At 30.0% G+C, this 22,004-nt stretch overlaps 3 protein-coding genes across 3 annotated transcripts; 1 reads left to right on the forward strand and 2 right to left on the reverse strand.

The window, feature by feature from the left end:
* Positions 1-216: 216 nt before the first annotated feature.
* On the reverse strand, positions 217-6,709 carry LOC128389604 (chondroitin sulfate proteoglycan 4-like). Its single transcript, XM_053349215.1, has 4 exons — positions 5,965-6,709; positions 4,798-4,961; positions 1,607-4,502; positions 217-1,295 (listed from the first exon to the last, which is right to left on the reverse strand). The coding sequence occupies exons 1-4, from the start codon at positions 6,242-6,244 to the stop codon at positions 490-492; spliced, it is 4,146 nt and encodes a 1,381-aa protein (XP_053205190.1). The 5' UTR covers positions 6,245-6,709; the 3' UTR covers positions 217-489.
* Positions 6,710-7,685: 976 nt separating this feature from the next.
* On the forward strand, positions 7,686-14,071 carry LOC128389694 (band 4.1-like protein 4). The gene is made up of 10 exons (XM_053349323.1): positions 7,686-8,324; positions 8,714-9,109; positions 9,408-9,471; positions 10,240-10,528; positions 11,229-11,421; positions 11,876-12,583; positions 12,653-12,736; positions 12,794-13,363; positions 13,449-13,551; positions 13,672-14,071. Exons 1-10 carry the CDS (start codon positions 8,008-8,010, stop codon positions 13,753-13,755), a joined length of 2,808 nt encoding a protein of 935 aa, XP_053205298.1. The 5' UTR covers positions 7,686-8,007; the 3' UTR covers positions 13,756-14,071.
* A 206-nt stretch (positions 14,072-14,277) lies between these two features.
* On the reverse strand, positions 14,278-21,241 carry LOC128389695 (organic cation transporter protein-like). Its single transcript, XM_053349324.1, has 6 exons — positions 20,794-21,241; positions 20,628-20,723; positions 18,729-18,987; positions 15,838-16,115; positions 15,156-15,704; positions 14,278-14,779 (listed from the first exon to the last, which is right to left on the reverse strand). Exons 1-6 carry the CDS (start codon positions 20,962-20,964, stop codon positions 14,624-14,626), a joined length of 1,509 nt encoding a protein of 502 aa, XP_053205299.1. The 5' UTR covers positions 20,965-21,241; the 3' UTR covers positions 14,278-14,623.
* Between the last annotated feature and the right edge of the window lie 763 nt (positions 21,242-22,004).

Below are 22,004 nucleotides of genomic sequence, written 5' to 3' on the forward strand. Positions count from 1 at the left end.
ATGACAAATAAAAAAGTTACAAGTATAAGTATTAATCAAATTGAAGTTTGAAACTTTCATTCATCAACAAAGTTTTAACTTTAATGATAATTGATTGTAATCATTTTGTAATAATCAATAAAATTGTCATCTTTAATTGTGTACAACAGAAATGGTAATTGATTTAAAGTAATTAATCTAGAATGAAAAAAAAAATGAAACAATTATAATTGGGAATAAGTTAATGAACAGTTTTTATTAGTTGAAACTAATTGAATATTAGTAATACAATTAGCAGGAAGTACAGAATTTATTTACAATTAAATGTTAATTTCTAATAATTTAAGTTACAATGATAATCGACAATTAGATTAACCTAAATAATTTGCTAATTTACGAGAAGGAAAAAAGATAATTACAAAAAAATCGGTTAGATTGTAAAGAGTATGAAAAGTTTTATTATCAAAATACAAAAGATAATGATAATCATTAGGATAATCAAATGAACAATTAAATCCATAGTCTTGATTGTTGTTGTTGTTGCTGCTGCTGTTGACGATTTGATTTTGATTTTGGTGTTGATGGTAAAGTTGACAATTTATGATTTAAAGAGTAATCAGTAAAAGCACTTGAATAATTAGGATGATGTTGATGACATGATATTAAATGATGATGAGAATTTGAATTATGATTTTGATTTAATTGATTGTAAGGATAAGAATCAGGGTAAATTGTTTCATTATCATGTAATAAAATATTACCTTGCGATGAGTGATTCCAATGATTAATTTCATCTCCATCTAATATTGAGATATTTCCAGAATGAATCAGATTATTACCCAAGGTATTCATTGAATTACTATGAATACCTGAGATATTTGATTCATGTGATAAATTGTTTTCATCATTAGATTGATTATCACCCTGTTCATGTAAAGGTGGGGATAATGATGGAGGAGGTGGAGGAAGTAACTGTGATTGAGGTAATTGTGGTTGTTGTTGTTGTTGTTGTGATGATGATGTTGGTGATGATGGTGGTAAACATGATGATGATGAATTTGGACTTGATAATAACAGTAAATTATTTGATTCCGATAAACTTGGTGAGGTGACAATTGTTGTTCGTGGTGATGATCGTTGTAAAGTTTTAGCATGAAAAGAGCAGAGATGAGGTTGAACAATTCGTTGACCCTCTTCGAGTGAATCAACACCATAATATAATGAAGGAGGCGGAAGAGGAAATGGATTCCCTTGCCTTGAATCTAATTGATTATCATTATCAAATTTAGGTGATGTTGTTGTATGAAAAAAATGTCCTGCAATTGGAAACAAGAAACAAAAACCCCAACCATTAGTAAGGAAAGTCCAACAGTAACAATTAGTGAAATTAGAATCACTAACAACAATCAATCTCTTAATCATAATCCTTGATCATCATCATCATCATCATTATCATGCAATGTTGATGATAATTTAATTCTCATCTAATTTTCTTAGGAAATTGATGACAAAAAAAAAGTTGATGAGTTTCCGATTCAATTACTTGTAACAAAGTAACTTTATGGTTATCATGTTATTAGTTAAGAATTGATTGTTGATAATAATTAAAGTTAATTGATTTACTAACCTCTTCCGAAAGTTGAAACTGGAGTTGCAGTTATGCTTCGTATTGATCCACAATTAGTACTAATCGACGGTGGATTGTTAATTATATTGGGTAAATATGGATTCAAATCGGACATAACTGTTGATGCTCTATCATAAGGTAAACTGCCTCTTCCCGAATCATCAATCATCAACATCCCATCAGGTATTGAATTGTTTTCACTTGAATTTAGATGACGATCTTCATCATCCTCATCTTCATCATCTTCATCACCATCACGATCAATATGATGATTATTATTATTATTAGTTGATCCGCATCTTTTTGACGTAACTTTTGATGAGCTTAAATTGTTTGACTCTTTTGTTTTACCAAATGTAAGTAATTTAATCATCATAAGTAATAAACATAATCCAATTGATGTTAATACACAAATGGCAATGACCAGTAATTGACTTGTTGTTATTACCAATAATTGTTCAGGAATAATTGATCGGGATTCAGTTGTGAAATGTAAATCATTGTCACTTAAGATGATATGATTTGATGACCGATGGTCAATTGATTTCATTGGTTTCTTAATCGTTGATAATGATGATATTGTCGATGTTGGTGTTGGTGTTGGTGTTGGTGTTGTTGTTGTTGAAATAACCATTGGTATGAATACAATTTTAAATTCAATTCTTGAAGTAACTTTACTTCCGATTACACTGATTTGAAATGAAACTGAATCAATCGTTGGTTGACCAATTAAATGAAGATAACGAACCTTACCTTCATTTAATTGTTTCTGATTAAAGTAACTAACGTTAATCCATTGACCATTAGGTCGGAGTTTCTGAATCATTCCGTAATCGGGTATCTTAATTATCTTATATCTCAACTCGAAAGTTTGATAATTTGTTGAATTAGCATTCGTTGTAAAGGATAAATTGTTTCTCGTTAATATAACAGAATCATTGTAATTAACTAAACAACCAGTGTTATACAGTTGAATTAGTGTTAAATCAAATAAATGAATTTCTATCATCATTTCCATGGGTGGATTATCTTGAGATGGATTATCGGTCAATGATAGAACAATTTTTATCGAAGATGATTTGGTCTCTGTGTTAATTGCTGGTGAATGGACAAAGAAAATTTTAAGTTGATTAACATCAGCTTGAGTGAAATTAGTTAATCCAATTGATGGATTATCAGTTGACTCAATGTAACAATCAGGGCATGAGTAAAGTGTTATCACTCCATAGGTTAAATCAGAATCTGAATTATCAGAATCAGATGAATTGAGTATCTGATTAGTTAAGCAAAGTTTTGTAAATCGAGCCATTGTTATTAAATCATTTGAATCTGAATTAGTATCACTTTCAATTCCTGTATGAACTTTAGGAATATCATTAACAGGGATTATTTTAATTGGAAGGATAATTGTTTCCAATAGATTTTCAAGAAAACTTGGAAGTTGAAATGATTTAGATTGTAGATTAAGTGCCAATGTAATTGAATCATTGATTGTTTCACTTCCATCATGAGTATAACGAACTGAACCTGAATTAAGTTCAGTATAAGTGAAGGTATTATCGGCCGATGAAGATGAAGGTCCAATTGAATAACGATCAATAAGAAGTGCTCCATGAGAGGGATTATGTTTAATTGAGAAAACACCATTGATTCCAAGTTTAAATCCAAACAATTTACTATTAAATTGAATATTTTTAACGGTTAATTGTTCACTTTTACCTTCTAAAACTGTCAAAGGCTCAATGGTGATTAGTGATGAGGAAGAAGATAAATTTGATTGGGTTGATGGCATTAGATCATTTGATGATGAGGATGAGGATGAATTGATTGCAATACAATTAGTTGATTCACAGAAACAACGAAATGAACTAAATCCTTCCTGTAGACAGGTTGATCCATCAATACAGGGTGATGATACTAGACAAGGATAATCCCAGTTACAGTTTGAATGGACTCCTTTACTAATAAGTATTTGCCTTTGTCCCATTGGAACTGAATTAATTTGAACATTACGAATACAACCTTTGAAACTTGTATCACTTGAATCGGATAGAAATGATTTTAATCCTTGTTGAGAAGCAATTAAGATCTTTGAAACATCAATTCCACCAATATAAAGGTCACTAATAAAATCATAATAACGGGAATCACTTTGATGAGAAGAAACTTTTTTACTTCTTCCATCAACAACAATCTCATAATAATCGGGTTTAAATGTTACATTAACTGAATGCCAGTGACCATTGGCCACCGAATTGTTAACCTGATAATCTGACGTAACGATAATTAGGCCACTTCCATCGTTAGCAGTTAACTGAATCAGTCCATTGGTCAATTCGATGGCAACAAAATCAGAGGCATAATTTTCGAGTCCAGTTTTGTAAAATAATATCGATGATGTTGATTGGGAAGTTTTCAATTCGAAATAAATATTTCCACCAGTTCGATGATCAGTAAGATCTGAAGGTAATGTTAGGTATGAATTTTCACCGAGAAATGTTAAAGATTGATTAGAATTTGTAATTGTAGAAATTGAATCGAAATCAGTTGAACAATCTCTTGATACATCTTTTAAAAATCCATAGGAACGTATTGATGATGAGAAAACATCAATTCCATTGAAAGTAAACTGATCAATACAACCACGAAAATTGATCATGTTACCAAGAAAAAGTTCAGTGAAATTACCCAGGCCACCAATGTAAAGACCATAATTAATGTTTAATTCAAAGAATCGACCCTTAATTGTATAATGTTTAATGTGAATTTTATCAATAGTTAACACGAGGTCACTTTGTTTACGTTCCAGGTCAACCTCGTGCCAAAGTAGATCATTTAATTTAAGGTCATTCGGTCCATTAACAACCTCTTCACCAGAGCCCAAATTAATTCGTATCTAATTAGACAATAATAATACACAGTAAATGTAATCATTTCTTCATTGTAATACCAATAATTATGAGAATTGTAATCAACAAGAAACAAACAAAACCCAAAATTCATCTTAACCAGAGTAGGTTGAAAATAAGTAATCATGTAAACAATTTAAAGTTTTAATTGCTACAAACACACAATTTGGGTATGATGTTCATGTCAATATCAATAAAATACAATATTGATCAGCTAAATTGTTCCCATATGATCATGTGAATTGCCTGATCGGTGTTAGATTGAACAATGGAAATACTCACATTGATGTTTCCATTGGAAATTGTGATTAGACAATAATCTTTGGGACCAGAAGCGAGGAATAGGAAAGCATCAGTACGATGGGTTTTAAAACGGAAAAAGATCTTGGTTGAATCTCTTGATTCCTCCATAGGAATCCAAATATAGCTGGACCCATAGAAAGATACTGTTAACAAGAAGAAGAAGAAGATGATGATGAGGATGAAGATGATGATTATTATGAGATGAGAAAAGGCGAGGGCAGAGAAGGAGGAAGATAAAAAAGATGTGGAAGAAGATATAATTAGATGTCTTTTCTTTTTCACATCTCTTAAGTTTATGGAACTTTAAGAATATTTTTTGTCTTCTTCTTCTTCATCTTCATCTTCTTCGAGATTCTCCTTTTACAGAATAATCTTAATCTCTTACTTTGTATTACTATTCATCTTCATCTTCATCACTTAACTTAACTAATCTCTTTGTGATCAACATAATTCAAATTAATTACAACTACAACTTCAATTCCATTGAGTATTAGCTAATTATTTTTCATAAGTTCCATGGATATGGTGATAGTTTTTGGAGAAAATTATGAAAATTTGGGAGAAAATTGAGAGAAAATTGGAAAGGTATTGGTTCTTGGTTATCGAATGCAGAACATGATGAAAACGAAATTGTTTCAATCATATTGATTGTTTATTTCGTGATCATGATTGGTAATTGATTTGGGAGGAAATAGACAAGCTAAAAGATGATTAAGAGGAAGAGGAAAAGATGAGGATGAAGAAAGAGCATAAGTTGAATCCATAAATTAAATGCATTAGTAAACTACATTTATTAGGAAGATGAAGATGAGGAGAGAGAGAGAGAGAGAGAGAGGAAAAAGTGAAACAAATGGTTAAAATTGTATATTTTAAGGTCAATTTGCGTTATTTTTGCATTTTCATACTTTGACTGACCGGAAGTTGTTACAATTTTTGGCCGTTACTAGAATTCAGGACCACCCACTCAAAGGACCTTATGGTTGGTTAACTTTAAGCTTATATTATTAATTCATTCATAAGCGTGACCATCATGTTTGTATTAACATTATCATGTCTCATTCATCAATCAGAAAGTTAATCATTTTAATGAAAGTTAATCAATTTGTATTAATGGTTAATAGTTAATGTTAAACATTCAAATTTTACCTGAAGATAAATGAGAATCCACTTTGAGGTTTGATAGTTTTCTTGGATCATCATGATGATTATTATTATTGATATTAACTGGATCAATGTTTCGGATTATCCGATGATTATAATGATGATGAGAAGGAGAATTAACTAATTGTGATTCACTGTTTAGTGTGTGGCTTATGCCAATGTGATCATTTTTATGATAATCTTGAAATGAATGATGTGAATAACTGTTAACCGTTAACAGGGTAAGATAATTTAATCCAATCAAGTAAATCAATTGATTTAACATTTTTAAATTAAAGTAAACATTTGAAAATAAGTTAACAAGTTAAAGTAAATGTAAACAAATTACTGATTTTGAAGGTCTCTCAATTGCTTTTGGTTAACACAATTAACTGGTCATCTTTGATTTTGATTATCACAAACACTGAACATTATTATTAACAATTAACTGATTAAAGGATAAGGTTATCATTACCTTTCTCCTTTTGGTTGATTGTTAATCTATTACTAGTTAAGTAACAACAATTAACTTTGAAACAACTTTAACAGTTTTAAGATTATGAACACAATTGATTCAAGTTACTCGAAGATGATTATTTTTTTGATCATTTACAATCTAATCATAACTTGAGATTAACAATAATTTAAAGATTTTAAGTTAATTGTGATATTCAGAAGCTCTTGGTAAATATTAATAGTTACAAGAGAGAGAGAGAGAGAAAAGAAAATAGAGAAAAGTGATGATGAAGATGATGATGATTCGGACGGAAAATGATGCCAATGAGAAGATGAAGAGATGATGAGGAAAGATGGATTAGTCGAAATGCGCAGAAGAAGAAAGAGGAAGATGATGATTATGATGATGACTTTCGGAAGAAAAGGCCTAGTAGATGATGAGGATAAAGTCGAAAGAGTAAAAAGAAAGAAAGAAAGAGAGAAAATTTGAAAGGAAATTTGAGTCTTTCAGGCTGTTCTTTTCTTCGTCCAATATTAGTTATCCATTTGATTTTCTATTGCATTTGGAAGGGTTTTTGGATTTTCGGTTGGAACCATATGGAAGATCCTCCCTTTTCTTACTAATTATCATCCAAGTCCAAGTTCAACACACCAAAAGCACCAAGGATCAAGCAATCAACTGAAATCTCTGATGGAAAAACTTAAGTTTTTTTCTCTCTCTTTTCAAATTAGTTTGAAAAACTTTTTACAAACTTTCAATTGGACTCATCAATTGATTTGAATGCTTTGAAACGCTTCTTGTTGTTGTGGATCATCATTATCATGCTAATTACTTGGAGAAAAAATTAATTCCTAACAAGATATTTACTCGATACTAGAAGATATTAATAGTAAATGTTTAGAAAGAAGGTGAGAAAAAACAAACCATGAGAATTTAGTTGATCATCTAATTGCTAATTTGAGGGAAAATATAGCGAATATATTTCATGAGGAATTTCAATTTTCGTTTCATCTTCGTGTATGATAATGTGTTCACATTTAAAGTGAACTTGTTCGTACACATTATTAATCTTTTTGTATTGGATAAGAATAATGCAAATGATTAAATCAATTGATCAATTTATTTGTGGAAAAAAATTCTGTAAGAATATTAAGTTTATCGGATAACAGATGGAAGCACATTCGGTTTCAAGAGTTTCGGTTATGCTAATAAACGAAAGATGGAGCAACAAGTGGACAAGTTTTTCTTTTCTTTTCTTTTCAAACCTGGTCAGGTAAATGAACCTTCATTTTGGTTCATTTAGTTAGTCATTTACTTACCTTTTTCGTCTTGTTTTTTGTTTCATTTTCTTGTTTTAATTAATTTTTACCTGAGTTTTTGTTGATTGTTCGTGTAACTGTGTAAATATTGAAGGTGTTTTTATCTGTTCCACACGATTATTTGGATTTACTAAGTTTTGTTACTTGATTGTTCAGTTTTCCTGGTTGTCATTTTGTTCTTTTTGGAGAATTTTTCGTTTTTCGTTTTTCTTTTCTTTTCTTTGCTTTTTCTTTTTGTTTTGTTTTGTAAGAAAGAGAGAAGAAGAAAAAGTGATGAAGTGTTTTGGCGGCTCAGAGAAAAGGCGAACTTATCATTGTAAAATTGTTCTTCTCGATGAAACTGAATTAATTCAAGAAATATCCGATTCCTCTAAAGGGCAAGATTTATTGGAAATTGTCTTTAAACACTTAAATCTTCTTGAAACAGTTTATTTTGGCCTTCGTTTCATTGGTACAAATGGACAAGCCTGTTGGTTGGATTCAACTAAAAATATAGTTAAACAAGTGAAAAATATTAATCCGCTGACATTTTATTTCGGTGTTAAATTTTATGCTTCTGATCCTTGTAAACTGCTTGAAGAAATCACCAGGTACTTTCAGTCTCCATCTTTTTACCTCATCGTCCTTATCAATTTAATTAACATCATCATCTTCTCATTAACACCCTAATTATCATATTAATTACTTGATGTTTTCTTGTTAACTGTTGTTGTTTTTTGTCTATGCTTCCAATTAGTTTATTCAGTTGTTTATTCAATTGTTCCTTTAATTAATCTGATTGGCTTGAAGGTGTTGATTCAAAATTTGTGAGGGTCATTACCTTTCTCTCTTTTTTTTCCTTCTATTCTATTCTCCGCCAATCTTCAAGTGATAGTTAACAATGAACTTACTTGTTTTCCCTTTTTTGCCCACTACCATGATGATGATGAAAAAGTAAAGTTAGAATGAATCTAATCGATTGTTTTATGCTTATCAACAGGTATCAATTTTTTCTTCAAATCAAACAAGACATTGTGCAATCTCGACTACCTGCTCCCAACGATTTGCTGGTTCAATTATTTGCCTATGCAGTTCAATCTGAACTTGGCGATTATGATCCACATCGACATCAACCTGGCTACGTTTCTGAATTTAGATTCATTGCTAATCAAACACCAGAATTGGAGGATCGAGTGATCGCCTTACATAAAACCCTATCGGGCCAAGTTCCAGCCGCTGCTGAGATTAATTTTCTTGACAAAGTTAAATGGCTCGATTTGTATGGAGCCGATTTACATCCAGTTTTGGGCGAAGATAATGTCGAATATTTTCTCGGGCTAACACCTAGTGGAGTTATCGTTCTTCGAAATAAATCCAAAGTCGGAAATTACTTTTGGTAAGTATAACAATAAACTTTCAATTGTTTATAAATCAACACCAACAACAAAATCTCAAAGGAAATGAAGAAACAAAAACATGAGTAAAAATGTATAATTGTTACAATATAATTGTTGTGGTTTTTTTTTGCTTATAGAAACGCCTATCACCATTTAAGTTAATGATGAAATTATCGATTTTGCAGTTATTATTCATTATATTCTGATTGTAATTACATAAAACACAATCAGACTAAAATATAATTTAAATTGTTCTCAATTAACTTGTTAATCTTCTTTTATTCTTAATCATTACAGGCCAAGGATTGTCAAAATCTACAGAAAGGATAAATACTTCATGCTTCAAGTTGTTGAAAAAAATGTAAGTAATAGTCTCACGCTCTTTCTTTCTTGGCTCTCACGCTCAGAGTCTTCGCCATCATCATCTCTTTTTTTATTTTCTTTTTTCTCTCTCTCTCTCTATCTTTTCAAAAAACAAGTTTTCTCTTATTGTACTGGCCGCAGGCCATTTTCCCCTCTTATTTTCTCTTTCTTCATCTTCTTTCTCATTTATCTTCCCTCTATTTTTTCTTCTCTTTCTCTTTCTTTCCATCAAATTCCTTATTAATCAATCACAATAATCAACTGATTTCTACAATCCATCATGAACAATTTAAGAACAAACCGATCAACCAGTAGAACTGAACTCTACCCACTTTCATTTTAATAGTTGAGATTAAAAGTTGTTCATTAAATTGGATTAAAAAAGGCGTGAGGTTTAAAAGAGTTTAGATTATCCAATATCAAGGTAATTGTTATTCTCAAATGGTTATAATCATTTACAGATTTACAACAATTACAAATTGTATTTGGATAATTTTAATGGATTAGGATGATGATGATGATGATGTTTTAACAAATGATGAGGAAAATATTTGGAATTAGAAAAACAATAGTTGGTTAAAAATCATCTCATTCATCATCAGTCATTATCATCATGAAATCCGTTAACATTTCATGGGCAGTTTATGGTTAATTGGATAAGAAAAGTGTCATTTCAAGGTTGATTATAATTACAAACAATAATTAACTCAAAAAATAATAATTAATCAAATTTTTTCTTTTTCCTTGTTCTCTCATAAACATTCAGAATGAAAACAATACATATGGATTCGAATTACCATCTAAACAAGCATGTAAACACCTATGGAAATGTTGTACTGAGCATCAAGAATTTTTCAGATTAACACAGAATCGAGATCGCCTTAATCCAACCAATAATCGTTTCGCTGGATTCACCTCACGATTCAGATATTCTAGAAGATCTTTTAACAAAGATGAACTCAATCGAAGTTTAAATACTCGAGATCGTCCATCCCCTGTTATTGTTAGAGTTCCTAGTCGAAGATATCAACGTCGTCAGCCTGATGGTTCTACAGGTAAACCATTTTTAATTGTCATTCTTAAATGAAACACAAACAATTTTTAATTGTTATATTGTTTCATTGTTAATCTATTATACAATTTGCTTCTAATTAAGGTGTGTAATCTTTATCATTCAGTTCAGATTATTATCTTACATGAAAAGATTCACATGTTAATCCTAATAATGAGTTTTCATACATAATTAACTGTATTCTCATTATTTAAACAATCATTCATTACATTTCATTGTCATAACAATTTAGTTGAGAAAACAGCAATTTATTTACCTGTTAAAACTTTTAAAAGTATAAATCATTTCAATAGACACAATTGATATTTTATAATGATAATTAATTTAGTGTTAACTTGTTGACAAATTTAATTTGAATATAATTATTATATTCAAATGAAATGTTTCACGATTTTGCAAGTTTCAAGGGTCAGGTCAATGTCGGAATTAGAGGTTATCCTTAATGTCAATAATATTCAGGTAAAATTTTTCAACAAAGCAACAATCTAAAGGTTATCCGAGGGGCTTCACTTGAGGTCAATTTGCTTTTTTTGTGTCCGTCTTTTTGGTAGACCTACAAAAAAAAAGAAAGAGGGAAAAGTCAGATAAAGAAAGAGTCCAATGTTTCTCACGGTTACCTGATCTTCTATTTTGAATCTAAATTGAAAAATTCTTACAATTGTTATTATTTATTTTCTTTTCAGCTCAAGTCTACAAAGAAGATTCTTTGACCGATAAAAATATTCAATTAGATGGACAATCAAATATCGTAGTTGCTTCAGGTAGACACATCGCTCAACCTGTTATTTACCGATCAACATCAGTTCCTGGTGCATTGACGGTTAATGATTCACCGAAAAGTATAAGATCAGCTCCCTGGGAGAACCCAAATCAAAAGTAAGCAAATCTACTAATTGTAAATAATTTAATTTAAGCCAGTCAATAGTTTACCAACCACATGAACATTAATTAAGATAATGGATTGTGACTTACTGAATCGGATAAGTAACTTATCAGCTCACATGAAACCGGATAAACATTGATGTCTCTCTCTTTCAATGGATCAGTAAACTGAGTAAAAGTGTGGGAACATCACATCATTTCCGATTAAGTGATTGCGCTTTACCTTGAATCGAGATTAAATTGTCAATTACCTTAATTTCTTAATCTCACTTTTTTCATCATTCTCCATCATCTTGGATGAGCTTTTTTTAAGCCTTGTTGTTTCGTGATTGATTCATTTAATCAGTCACACTCTCTTAAATGATTCAATCATCTGACGACAATTTAATGATAATCATTCAATAATAACATTAATAGTCTAATTGTATTATTTTCTACTTTTTTTCAGAGGCTTATTCTCAAGTTGTGGTGATGTTTCACCTCATTCAACACGCAATAGTGTGATTCTTAACAATCATCGCACCTCTTCCGTGATCAGCGGTCAAACAAACAATAGTCATCATCATCATCATCATCATCACCGAAGGAATTCATCTTCTTCCATCAATAGAGGCTATTCTAGAAGTGGAAGAGCTTCAGACGCTGAATCTGAAGTTTCTCGATGTTCAAAATCTTCAAGACATTCCCATCATTCAAGTCGTAGTACCAATTCTCATCATCATCGATGTAAAAGTCGAAAAAGTGGAGATGAAAGTGGAAATGAATCTGATTCATCGAGACGAAGACACCGTCGTCGGCGAAAGTGTTGTAGTGAAGCAAATTTCACTATGGTCGATTCAGAGCAACAATGGAAAGAGATTCAAAGACGTCAGATGGAAGCACAAGAATCTGGTTTACAGTCAATTGGAATCTCAAGATCAACCATGGCTCAAACAGCTCAGACAAGAGATTACACCCAACGAAATAATCAAATGGTTACCAATTCCTATCACAATCAACTGGTTGGAAATGAAAATGAAATGCAATCAGATGGAACAGTCAATCGAATGAGAAAGAAAAAAGATTTGATTCCTCAAGAAATTAAGAAGCACATCGAATATGATTTAATCATTCCGACTGAAGAAGACAAACGCAACATCAACTATACAAGAGTCGAGTAAGAATCTTTTTTTTACTCATTTACCTGAACAATTAATTTACTAATTTACTTTTATTCTTTTAATAGAACCGATAATTCAAGACTATTTAAAATTCGTTATTCACCTAATTCGGGTAGAGCAAAATATGACCTCGCTAAGACGCATTTAAAGTAAGATTTATCATTTTAATAACATAATCGATACTGATTGTCTAATTATTTTTCTAGACAAAACTCTGGAAGTTCAGATGCCAAATCAACTAATGATGAAATCCATGGAAATACTAGTTACTCAAGTCAAGGGTCGTTTGTACCAAATCAATATGGTGTCCCTCGAGGTGTCCTCAAGCCCAATAATAGTATCAGTTCATCAGGTTACGGTGAATATACAGCTGACATGGTTAATGGTCAATACGATGGTTATTATTTAAATGGAAAAACCTACGAGGTCAACATGTACAATGGTCAACATGCACCTAATGTTAATGGATCGGCTGTAAATGGTAATTTAGCTCAATATAATAATCAAATTTACCAACGCGTGAATGGTGAAAATATAAATAACATTGGTCAAATGATGAATCCAAATATTGATTTGCAACAATCAAGGAATCAAGTTATTCAACCTATTATGGACAATGGACAATATAATGGACATCAAAATAGTCACCAAAATGTTCAATACAATGATCGAGCCAGAACGATTGTTAATGACACTTATCTAGATCGTTATAATCTAAATGATGAAATGATTCAACAGCATAATTATGATTCTAATGCTATCTATCAATCTACAAAGTAAGTAATATGAATAAAAGTAATATAAAATATCGGATAATCAATTGTTTTTAACCATTCGAATCTTTTTTTTTCACTTAATCAGCCGACAATCTAATCTGGAATCTCATTATGATCAACCTGTTTATCAACAACCTCGCGTTACATTTCAAAGTCCACCAAGTACAACAACTTATTTTACAAGTCAGGTAATTAAATCACTCATAAAGCACCAGAAATCAACTTAAACATTTACTGTTTAGAAGAAACAATCAGTAAATTATGTTGACTAATCAATTTCTTTTTTATTTTTATTTCTCTCTTCTTAGATTAATCCATCATCAAAGATTACCAATGGTTATCCATTGAAAAATAATCCATTACAACTACACGAGATGAGCACTGAACTCTAATATGATCAACTAACAATTTAAATTATTCACAATCAATTTAAAGTTGAAACAAAAAGCCATGAATGAAATCAACTGTTCCTATCATAATTTAATTTGATATAATGAAATGTTTTCCTGTAAAAATTGTAAATATGATGCTAAAAGTATCTCCTCAGACAATCAGGTGAAATCAAATTAATCACAAAACTTTAATTCACCTAATCAAGAGAGATTAATTTCTAAACCGAATATGGTAATTCGATAAATGATTTGAAAGAATAATCCTTGAACCAATATCATCAATAATCATTTCCGACCTTTTTTTCAATTCAATTAATTGTTTAATTAATTGTTGAATTACTCATTCATGAACCAATTTCAAACAATTAATATTTCCTTGAGTGGAAATGAAAAACAACGCGAACGACAAAGTTGCAAGGTTAATTGTTGTTTGATAATCAACAACTATTGTTAACACAGTTTTCTATTAGTTTTGATTAACTAACAATAACCATAAAGTTGAGTAATTAATAGAGTAATTAGTTTATTAATATTATCTGTGAATCTTTAATTAAATAGTAATTATATCAAAGAAAAATGATCAAGACATTGATTCTGATTTTCATCATAATTAATAATAAAATATTGATTTGCTGATATTATGATTAATTTACAAGATGAATGTGATTAAAATTAGTGATGATTGTTGACAATTTGGGAGCACAACAATTTAGATTATCATTAATTGAGTCAGATTGATTTAGATAAAAAAAAATGTTAAGACTGATTGCTTATGTGTAAGTGTACAGAGAGTTAACAATCAATGATTACAATTAAAATTGTGAACGATTAAGAGTAATTGTTTAGATTGATTAGATTGTCTTCTTATTTAACATTTATCATCTAATCCAATTTTTTCAGTTCCTTTAATTGTATCCGGTATATCGATTGATTTAGTTTCCGGAAGAAAGAAAGTTATAATTCCTCCAACTAATGCCATGGAAGCCCAAACAATTAAGATAAAATTAACACCAAACCGATTAATCTGTAAGATGAAAACAAGAACAATTAATAAATTTGATACAAAATTTATGATACAATTGATACAATCAATGAGAATCTGAATGAATTAAAATTGCCTCTCAATTAGTGAACGCAACTGATTGTGATTTAGATAAATTCAATTTGATGAAATTGAACAAACAATTTAAACAATCAAAAAAAAATATACTAATAAACAATAATAGAAAATGTTAATAACTTAATTAGAGGGATAATTTTGATTGAAATCAAATTGAATGAGCTTTGAAATCTTGACAATTTAGGCAATTAAAATGATTTGATTGTCAAATTTACTTGATAACCTTCATGTTAATTGTTGAGTAATCAAATTTAATAATGTTGTTAATTAATGGGCTTACCAATTGTGTGGCAAATGGAGCAGTCATTGCACCAAATCTTGATGCGACTGTAATTGAACCTCCAGCGGCGGTGCGAAGTACAGTTGGGAAAATTTCATTCTGTTGTATGATGATAACATTATAAGAATTGGTGATGAAAAATTTAGCGAGAAAAGTTAAAATTGTTGATAAATTGGGCATCGAACTGATCGGGATTAGTCCGCATAAGCAGGTCAGCCCACAAAGGATCATATTGTATGAGGTAAATAAACGCCGACCCGAATAACGACAAACAAGCAGCGTGAATATCATTCCCGGAATTTCAACAAGACCAGCGATCACAAAGTTAAGGTACAAATTCCCCTGGAAACCGCCGACACTGAAGGAAATACCATAATAGATGAACGAGTTGATCGGAAATGCGATCCAAAAGATGAGAGTATATAACCGGATTCGAGGAGTTCGAAGTAGATCGAGGCAACTTGGCTTTTGATTCTTTGAAATTTCCTCTTCTTTGGCCTCTTCTTTAATTGATTCACGAATCGAATACATTTTCTCCCTGATTCGATCCTGTTTCGAGTAATAATAATAATAATGGAACAAAAGATCAATCAACAATTAATCATATTCACTTTGATTTACGAGAAAATTTCAACAATTTGAATGATAACTTTTTCAATTGCAATTGTATTGATCATATTACCTCAATTATGTTTGTCTTTCTATTCATTTGATATGCTTTCATCATGGTTTTTTCCGCTTCCTCTTCTTGCTGGTGAGTTATCTGCCATCTTATTGATTCGTCGATGAAAAATGACCAAATAACCAATCCAAGAACTGATAGAGTAGCAAATGCTTGAAGAATTCTGAAATCTCGTATATAATAAGCTATTCCAGGAAGACAAATAAATCCGATAATCCAACCACCGGTGAGTAAAATCCCAGCATCACCTCGATACTTTTTACCACAGGATTCAAAGACTGTCCAATCAATAGGAGGCCAAAAGATAATGATATTAACAATAAGGATAAAGTGAAAACAATTCAACTGAAACTCTTTGAAACCTAGAATCAGATTAAACTGATTACCCCAAACTGAGACAACAAGAAAATAGCCTCAAGCCAAATGCTAAAACCACAATAATCAAATTGATTGAGTCTAAAAATGATTACATTATCCAAGTCAAGATACATTTACCTTAATCATATTATCAAGTTGAAAGGTATTTACACCAAAATCTAAGCCATGAACCATTCAATTGTAAACATAAACAATTAATAGAAAAACTTTCAATTGTAATTATCATTTAAAGAAATCTCAATATTAAACTAATGGTGAAAGATATTAAAAAAAAACATTACAAACTCGAGATTATCATTACTTTATTCATATAATATCAAGGAATTTCGGGAAACCTTAGCACCCAAAATAAGCACTCGAAAAATATTGATATCGAAGTTGTTTTTGCACAAAGAATATCAAATTTAATATTATAAACCATCATCACTAATGTCAATTGAAATCAATCTCAATGATGATGATTATTATTATTATTTCAATGAAGTGAATAAGATATTAGATTGAAATTAGATTATTATTATTATTAGCATTCTATTCAACTCTAAGCCTCATTTTGATTAAACTCTAACCTCTCGAATGCCCTTTTGCCTTAATTTTGTCCTATTCAATGTTATTATATTGTTAGAATTCAATATAATGATTAAAGGCTTCCCACCGTTTATATGGCTTTTCATATACACTTTCCCTTTGCAATTGATTAATATTGACACTGAACATATTGTACATCAAATTAAGTGTATACAAAACTTTGCTCAATTTAGTTTCAATGGAAAGTAACTGTTAAGTTAATGAGAAAAAGTTTCCAATCAGAATTGGAATATTAATTGTGATTAACTTGTGAAAAAAGGAGAGATTATTAAAGTTATATGATAAGATGATGGACCTACAATGTGACTGTCAAAATGATTAATCATTTAAATGTGTTACCATTAAGTTGATTGTTACAAAGTTAATTTGGTTGGAAATGTGAAAATTTAATTGTTTCATTGTTTTCTATCAACTTTTTTTTTCTTAATCATTTGATAACTTTCTAGACCTTTGATTCAATAATAACAATGATAGATGGAGGAGGAAAATTAAAGTTATTGTAATGATATTGACAATTGTTCACATTTGATTGTTACTTTCAGTTATTAATAAATTGATTAACGGTAAAAATTATCTTCTTGTATTAATCTTATCTCCATCTCTGTTTACCTAGACTTGTTTATCCTCTTAATAGGTTGACATTAACAGCTATGTAAATAATGTCAATTTGACAGCTTATTGTAATCACTTTCTAAATATTAGGTAGCATTTATTGTGTAAATCAAATTGTCTTTTAAATCTTGTGTAAGTATCAATGAGTGAGAGTTAATTGTTGGACTAGTGAGTGGAAATTGTGATTTTTCATCACCAAAGATCACTGATAACATGATGGAAATATCCATCATGATCAACAACCAATTATCAATACTGATAATCGCCCAGAATATAATCAAATTGTGTGATCATTTTCAACATCAAATCAAAACCTGAGATCAACTGAATCGTTTACTGAACAGTTCATTTGACTTTCGAAAGAGTTTCGAAGGGAAAATTTTCCTGTCGATTTTGATTCCATTCAAATTTTCCTATTTACATATTATTAAATTTTCCAAATATTAATAACTGAGATTAGATTTCATGGGAATGGATAAACATGACAGAATTGATTGACTGACAAGAAACAGGCAATACAAAAGTTGATGTGAAATTTTATCAACAATTTAAAAGTATAAATGAATGAGTGTTGAAGTTTTGATTAAAGAAAAAAACTTCAATTCTGATTAGTGAATCAATTAAGATACAATCAAACCTGTTGAATGTTATTAGTTAATTGCAGTGAAACCATTGGTTAAATTGGTGGTGTTTAACCAATGATTAATTAATCAGTCAATCAGATTAATACAATTTTAATACTAAAATGATCACCTGAAATTCAAGATCTTTCAATCACATGATCAGATTTTATTTTTAGATTGTAATTGGTTAAAGTATTTGGTTAAAGTCAAGTTTCATACTGATTAGGATAATCATGATCAAATCAATTATTATTATTAGAAATGGTAAATGATTGTTGATTAATTGTGAATGTCTTCCTCTTGTTTAAATATTAGAAAAATATTATGTAACAATATCTGATATAAAGTGTTAATCAACAATCACCAGTATAAGTTTATCAAATGTACGCAGTTTAATTGTTGTATCAGGAATCAAAGGTTGACTGGAATTATCTCAGGATATGAAATAATAATAACAATCATCTTAAAGCAGATTGTATATGAAAGTTAACGGTAAATTGTTGTTTCTCTAAGTGGTTTAGCTTTTGATGATTTTGTCAAATTTCAGTCAATTTCGTGATGAATTTTCCTTCAGAGGATTAAAAGTAAATCCAATAAAGTAATTGAATGTTTAAGTTAAAAGGTAAACTTCAAGAGAGAGAGAGAGAGAGAGAGAGAGAGAGAGAGAGAGTAAAAAACGGATAATCTTACATAGAGCGAAAAGTACATTGCCTCGAATACAAACAGCGATTCCAAGTAATAATCTCGATATGATGAATTGCCAAATAGAAAATGAGAAAATACAAGATATTCCAGAGAAAATTTCTAATGCAAAACTTGACCAAAGAATAGGTTTTCGTCCAATTCTGTCAGCAATTAAAGCGAGAATCAGTCCACTTGGAATATAACCAATCATGAAAACAGTCTGAGTTAAAGATGATAACCAAGCTCTATTGCAAATGAGGTTCCACTGAATTCGTGAGCATTATAATATAAGAAAAGAAAATGGAAAAATAGAAAAAGAGAATATGAAATAGAAAAGATTCAAGATGGAACAATGGATAAGATGAGAAAATTTCATTAACATTCCAAACTCGTAAAGAAGATGAAGAGTAAAGTTGAGAAGAAAAAAAAAATGTAAAGGACCAGTGGAAAAGGAAAAGGAAAAGATGAAGTCAATGATAAAAGGCAAAAGAAGTGGAAAAGATGAAGAGGGAAAAGGAGATCGAGAGAGAGAGAGAGAGAGAGAAAGAGCGAATTGAGAGAGGTGATGATGAAATAGAAAAAGATCTCCCTCTAAATAAAGGAAGACTGTTTATCCCATTTCCCATTGGACATTGAAGGTAATTTGATTTGGTCGATGGTCTGTCAAGATGGATTGGGAAAGTCAACACAATTCTAATAACATTTGTTTATGTTGCTATTAAATGGATCACCTTTCCTAAGAATAGAATTGATAACCTCAGGTTATCCTGGTTTCTTTTAATTTGTTTACCTTCAAGTCTCCCTTTCTTTCTCTCTCATCTTCACGTTCATCCTCATTTTCATCTTCATCTTCATCAACCCGCATCATTTTCTGCTTTTTGTTCATCATCATCATCTTCTTGTTGTTGTGTTTATTCAGTTTCAAGTTCAATTTTCTTTTAAATCCAATTTTAAATCGGTTACTCTGAATGTCCAAAATATCATCGTAACATTTTCACACTTTAAACTTTACTCTGGAGTCTATGGAGTTTCACTTTTTTCTGTTCACTTCATGATTTCAATTTCATGGTCTATGAGCATTTCAAGGATTCAGTGAGAGAGAGAGAGAGAGGATCAAGTTTACTTTTCCTTAATTCAGTTATATGGATTTGGTTAAAGTGTATCCAATTTACTATAATGTACAAGATGCTAAAAAGATAAATGATAATGATTACTTTTAATAGAGAAGAAAAAAACTAAAGATTGTATCACAATTTACTAATCAATTGAGATGATCAAGAGACTAAATTGTCTAAGGATTTTTCTGCAATCACTTTTTATTGATTTTCAATAATTCCAATGTCACATGAATTCACCATGAGACTGAATTAGATTGAAAATTGATGATGAAGATAAAATTTCATTTTGTTATTAATACAACAATTAACTATTGATCTAAACAATTGATGGTAATTGAACGATTAATTAGAGGAGGAAAAGCGATTCAATTGATTAAATTGTTGTGAAATTGATAGGAAACTGATGTTCAAATAAAGTCTATTCTTTGATCATTTAGCTTAATCATAATTTAATTCACTTTCTATTTGATAATTACCTTGAACTTTTTTTAGAACAATCGATTTTCTCTCTCTCTCTCTCTCACTCTCTCAATAAATCAACAAGAAAATATCAAATTGATTGTTGATTTTTTTTCTTCTACAAAAATCTAAATAAACAATCAAATTAAGTTTTCCTTTGATCATTCTGATGATATAATATTTGATTGAGAATTAACATTTTTCAACAGGTTTATTTATTCAACTTGTTGATTGTTAATATAATTATTATCAATCAATCAGTCAAGATTTGTGATCAATTGTTGTTTACACAATTATAAGTGTTTAATGGGTTAATTGTTTCACTTACCTCTGAGATGATTGTTGAATCAAAGGTATCATCAAATACCCACTTCTTACAATCAGCAAATTGGTTACATTTTTGAGTAGCAGTTAATGTTTCATTCTGAAAAAGATGATACTTATTGTCAGTTAATCAACAATAACTAAAGGTAATCCAATCAATATATTCTCACCTGAGATGAAGGATAATCAGCACACCAGAATTTAGTTGTTGGAGCATAAAATGAATAGGACATACTGTTGTACGATTGTAGAATATAATTAACGATAACAAACATGAATACATTAGTTTGCCAACGTCCCCAATCACCGATAATCTCACCAATACTTTTAGGATTAGACATTTTGATGAGCAACAATTGGAAACGAAAACAAAACAACAAATGGAAAACACTTTCAATGTAATCAGAAAGTTTTTACTCAATCAGTTGATTGACCAAATTGATTATCGTTGATTGATGAGATTTTATTCAATAAACATATGTGGACAAAATTGTTCTACAAAAAAGTCACAGTTAATTGTCATCACCAGTAACAAGTAGGTTGATTAATTATCCAACAAACAAAAAACTTTTCTTGGTGAATTTGCTAACGTTTCACTTTCACTCATTTTTGTGAATGAATCAAAATGAATGAACGTTTAAGTTTTTTTTCGATTCCAACGCCATCTAGTGGATTTTAGAATAAAAAGTTCAAACCTGGTGACATCTCTTGTTCACTTTTCTCACCAATTTTGGGTGGAAATTAATTCAACCAAAGTGTTTCTTGTTCTTGTGTCAGAACTTTCAATTAAGTTTCTCATTTCCAATCAATTGAATCATTTTTTTTTCTTTGTTTTCATCTTAATTGTTGATCATTTAGAAGTTGATTAATCATTTCTACAGAAAAAAATATGTACAATTACATTGAGGGGACCCTTAAGCCCAAAGGCCAAAGAGGATTGTACCAAAATGTATGATGATTAGAGTGATAAGTATGAAGAGATTAGTTTATTTGTTCTGATCAATTTAATTGTCACACAATTAAAATTATAATTCTTTTAAATTCATTTATAAACTTGTTGGTTCAAATGAGATTATCTAATTAGTATTAATCAAATTACTTTTAATTTTCTTATTGGAACACGAATTTTTTTTAATTGTTATTGGTCTCTTAATCTAAATTACGGATGTGCCAGGTGATGTTAATTATCATTATAAATACTTTATATTCACACAAATGATACAATTAAGATGTCGATGATGAGTCTTACTAATCAAAGTACTGATACAATTTCATGAATCAAATTCAACTATAATTAAATCAATTGATTGGGTCTGTAAATCATCAGACTAAACGAGAGGTTAAAGAATAGGATTGATTTGATTACCATGAAAATTTCATC

This window comes from Panonychus citri, unplaced genomic scaffold (genome assembly GCF_014898815.1).
Source record: "Panonychus citri isolate SS breed McGregor unplaced genomic scaffold, ASM1489881v1 Contig00109, whole genome shotgun sequence".
In the NCBI taxonomy this organism is placed as follows: Eukaryota; Metazoa; Arthropoda; class Arachnida; order Trombidiformes; family Tetranychidae; genus Panonychus; species Panonychus citri.

Excerpts from the sequence above, each read along its gene's own strand:
- LOC128389604 (XM_053349215.1), bottom strand. The coding sequence starts at position 6,244 with ATGTTAAATCAATTGATTTACTTGATTGGATTAAATTATCTTACCCTG. Across the intron at positions 4,503-4,797 it reads TTTCCAATGGAAACATCAAT|ATACGAATTAATTTGGGCTC; the intron begins GTGAGTATTTCC and ends TTGTCTAATTAG. Across the intron at positions 1,296-1,606 it reads AGTTTCAACTTTCGGAAGAG|GACATTTTTTTCATACAACA; the intron begins GTTAGTAAATCA and ends TTCCAATTGCAG.
- LOC128389695 (XM_053349324.1), bottom strand. The coding sequence starts at position 20,964 with ATGTCTAATCCTAAAAGTATTGGTGAGATTATCGGTGATTGGGGACGT. Across the intron at positions 18,988-20,627 it reads ATTCAACAATCATCTCAGAG|TGGAACCTCATTTGCAATAG; the intron begins GTAAGTGAAACA and ends TCACGAATTCAG. Across the intron at positions 14,780-15,155 it reads CTCCATTTGCCACACAATTG|ATTAATCGGTTTGGTGTTAA; the intron begins GTAAGCCCATTA and ends TTCATCTTACAG.
- LOC128389694 (XM_053349323.1), top strand. The coding sequence starts at position 8,008 with ATGAAGTGTTTTGGCGGCTCAGAGAAAAGGCGAACTTATCATTGTAAA. Across the intron at positions 12,584-12,652 it reads ATCAACTATACAAGAGTCGA|AACCGATAATTCAAGACTAT; the intron begins GTAAGAATCTTT and ends TTCTTTTAATAG. Across the intron at positions 13,552-13,671 it reads CAACTTATTTTACAAGTCAG|ATTAATCCATCATCAAAGAT; the intron begins GTAATTAAATCA and ends CTCTCTTCTTAG.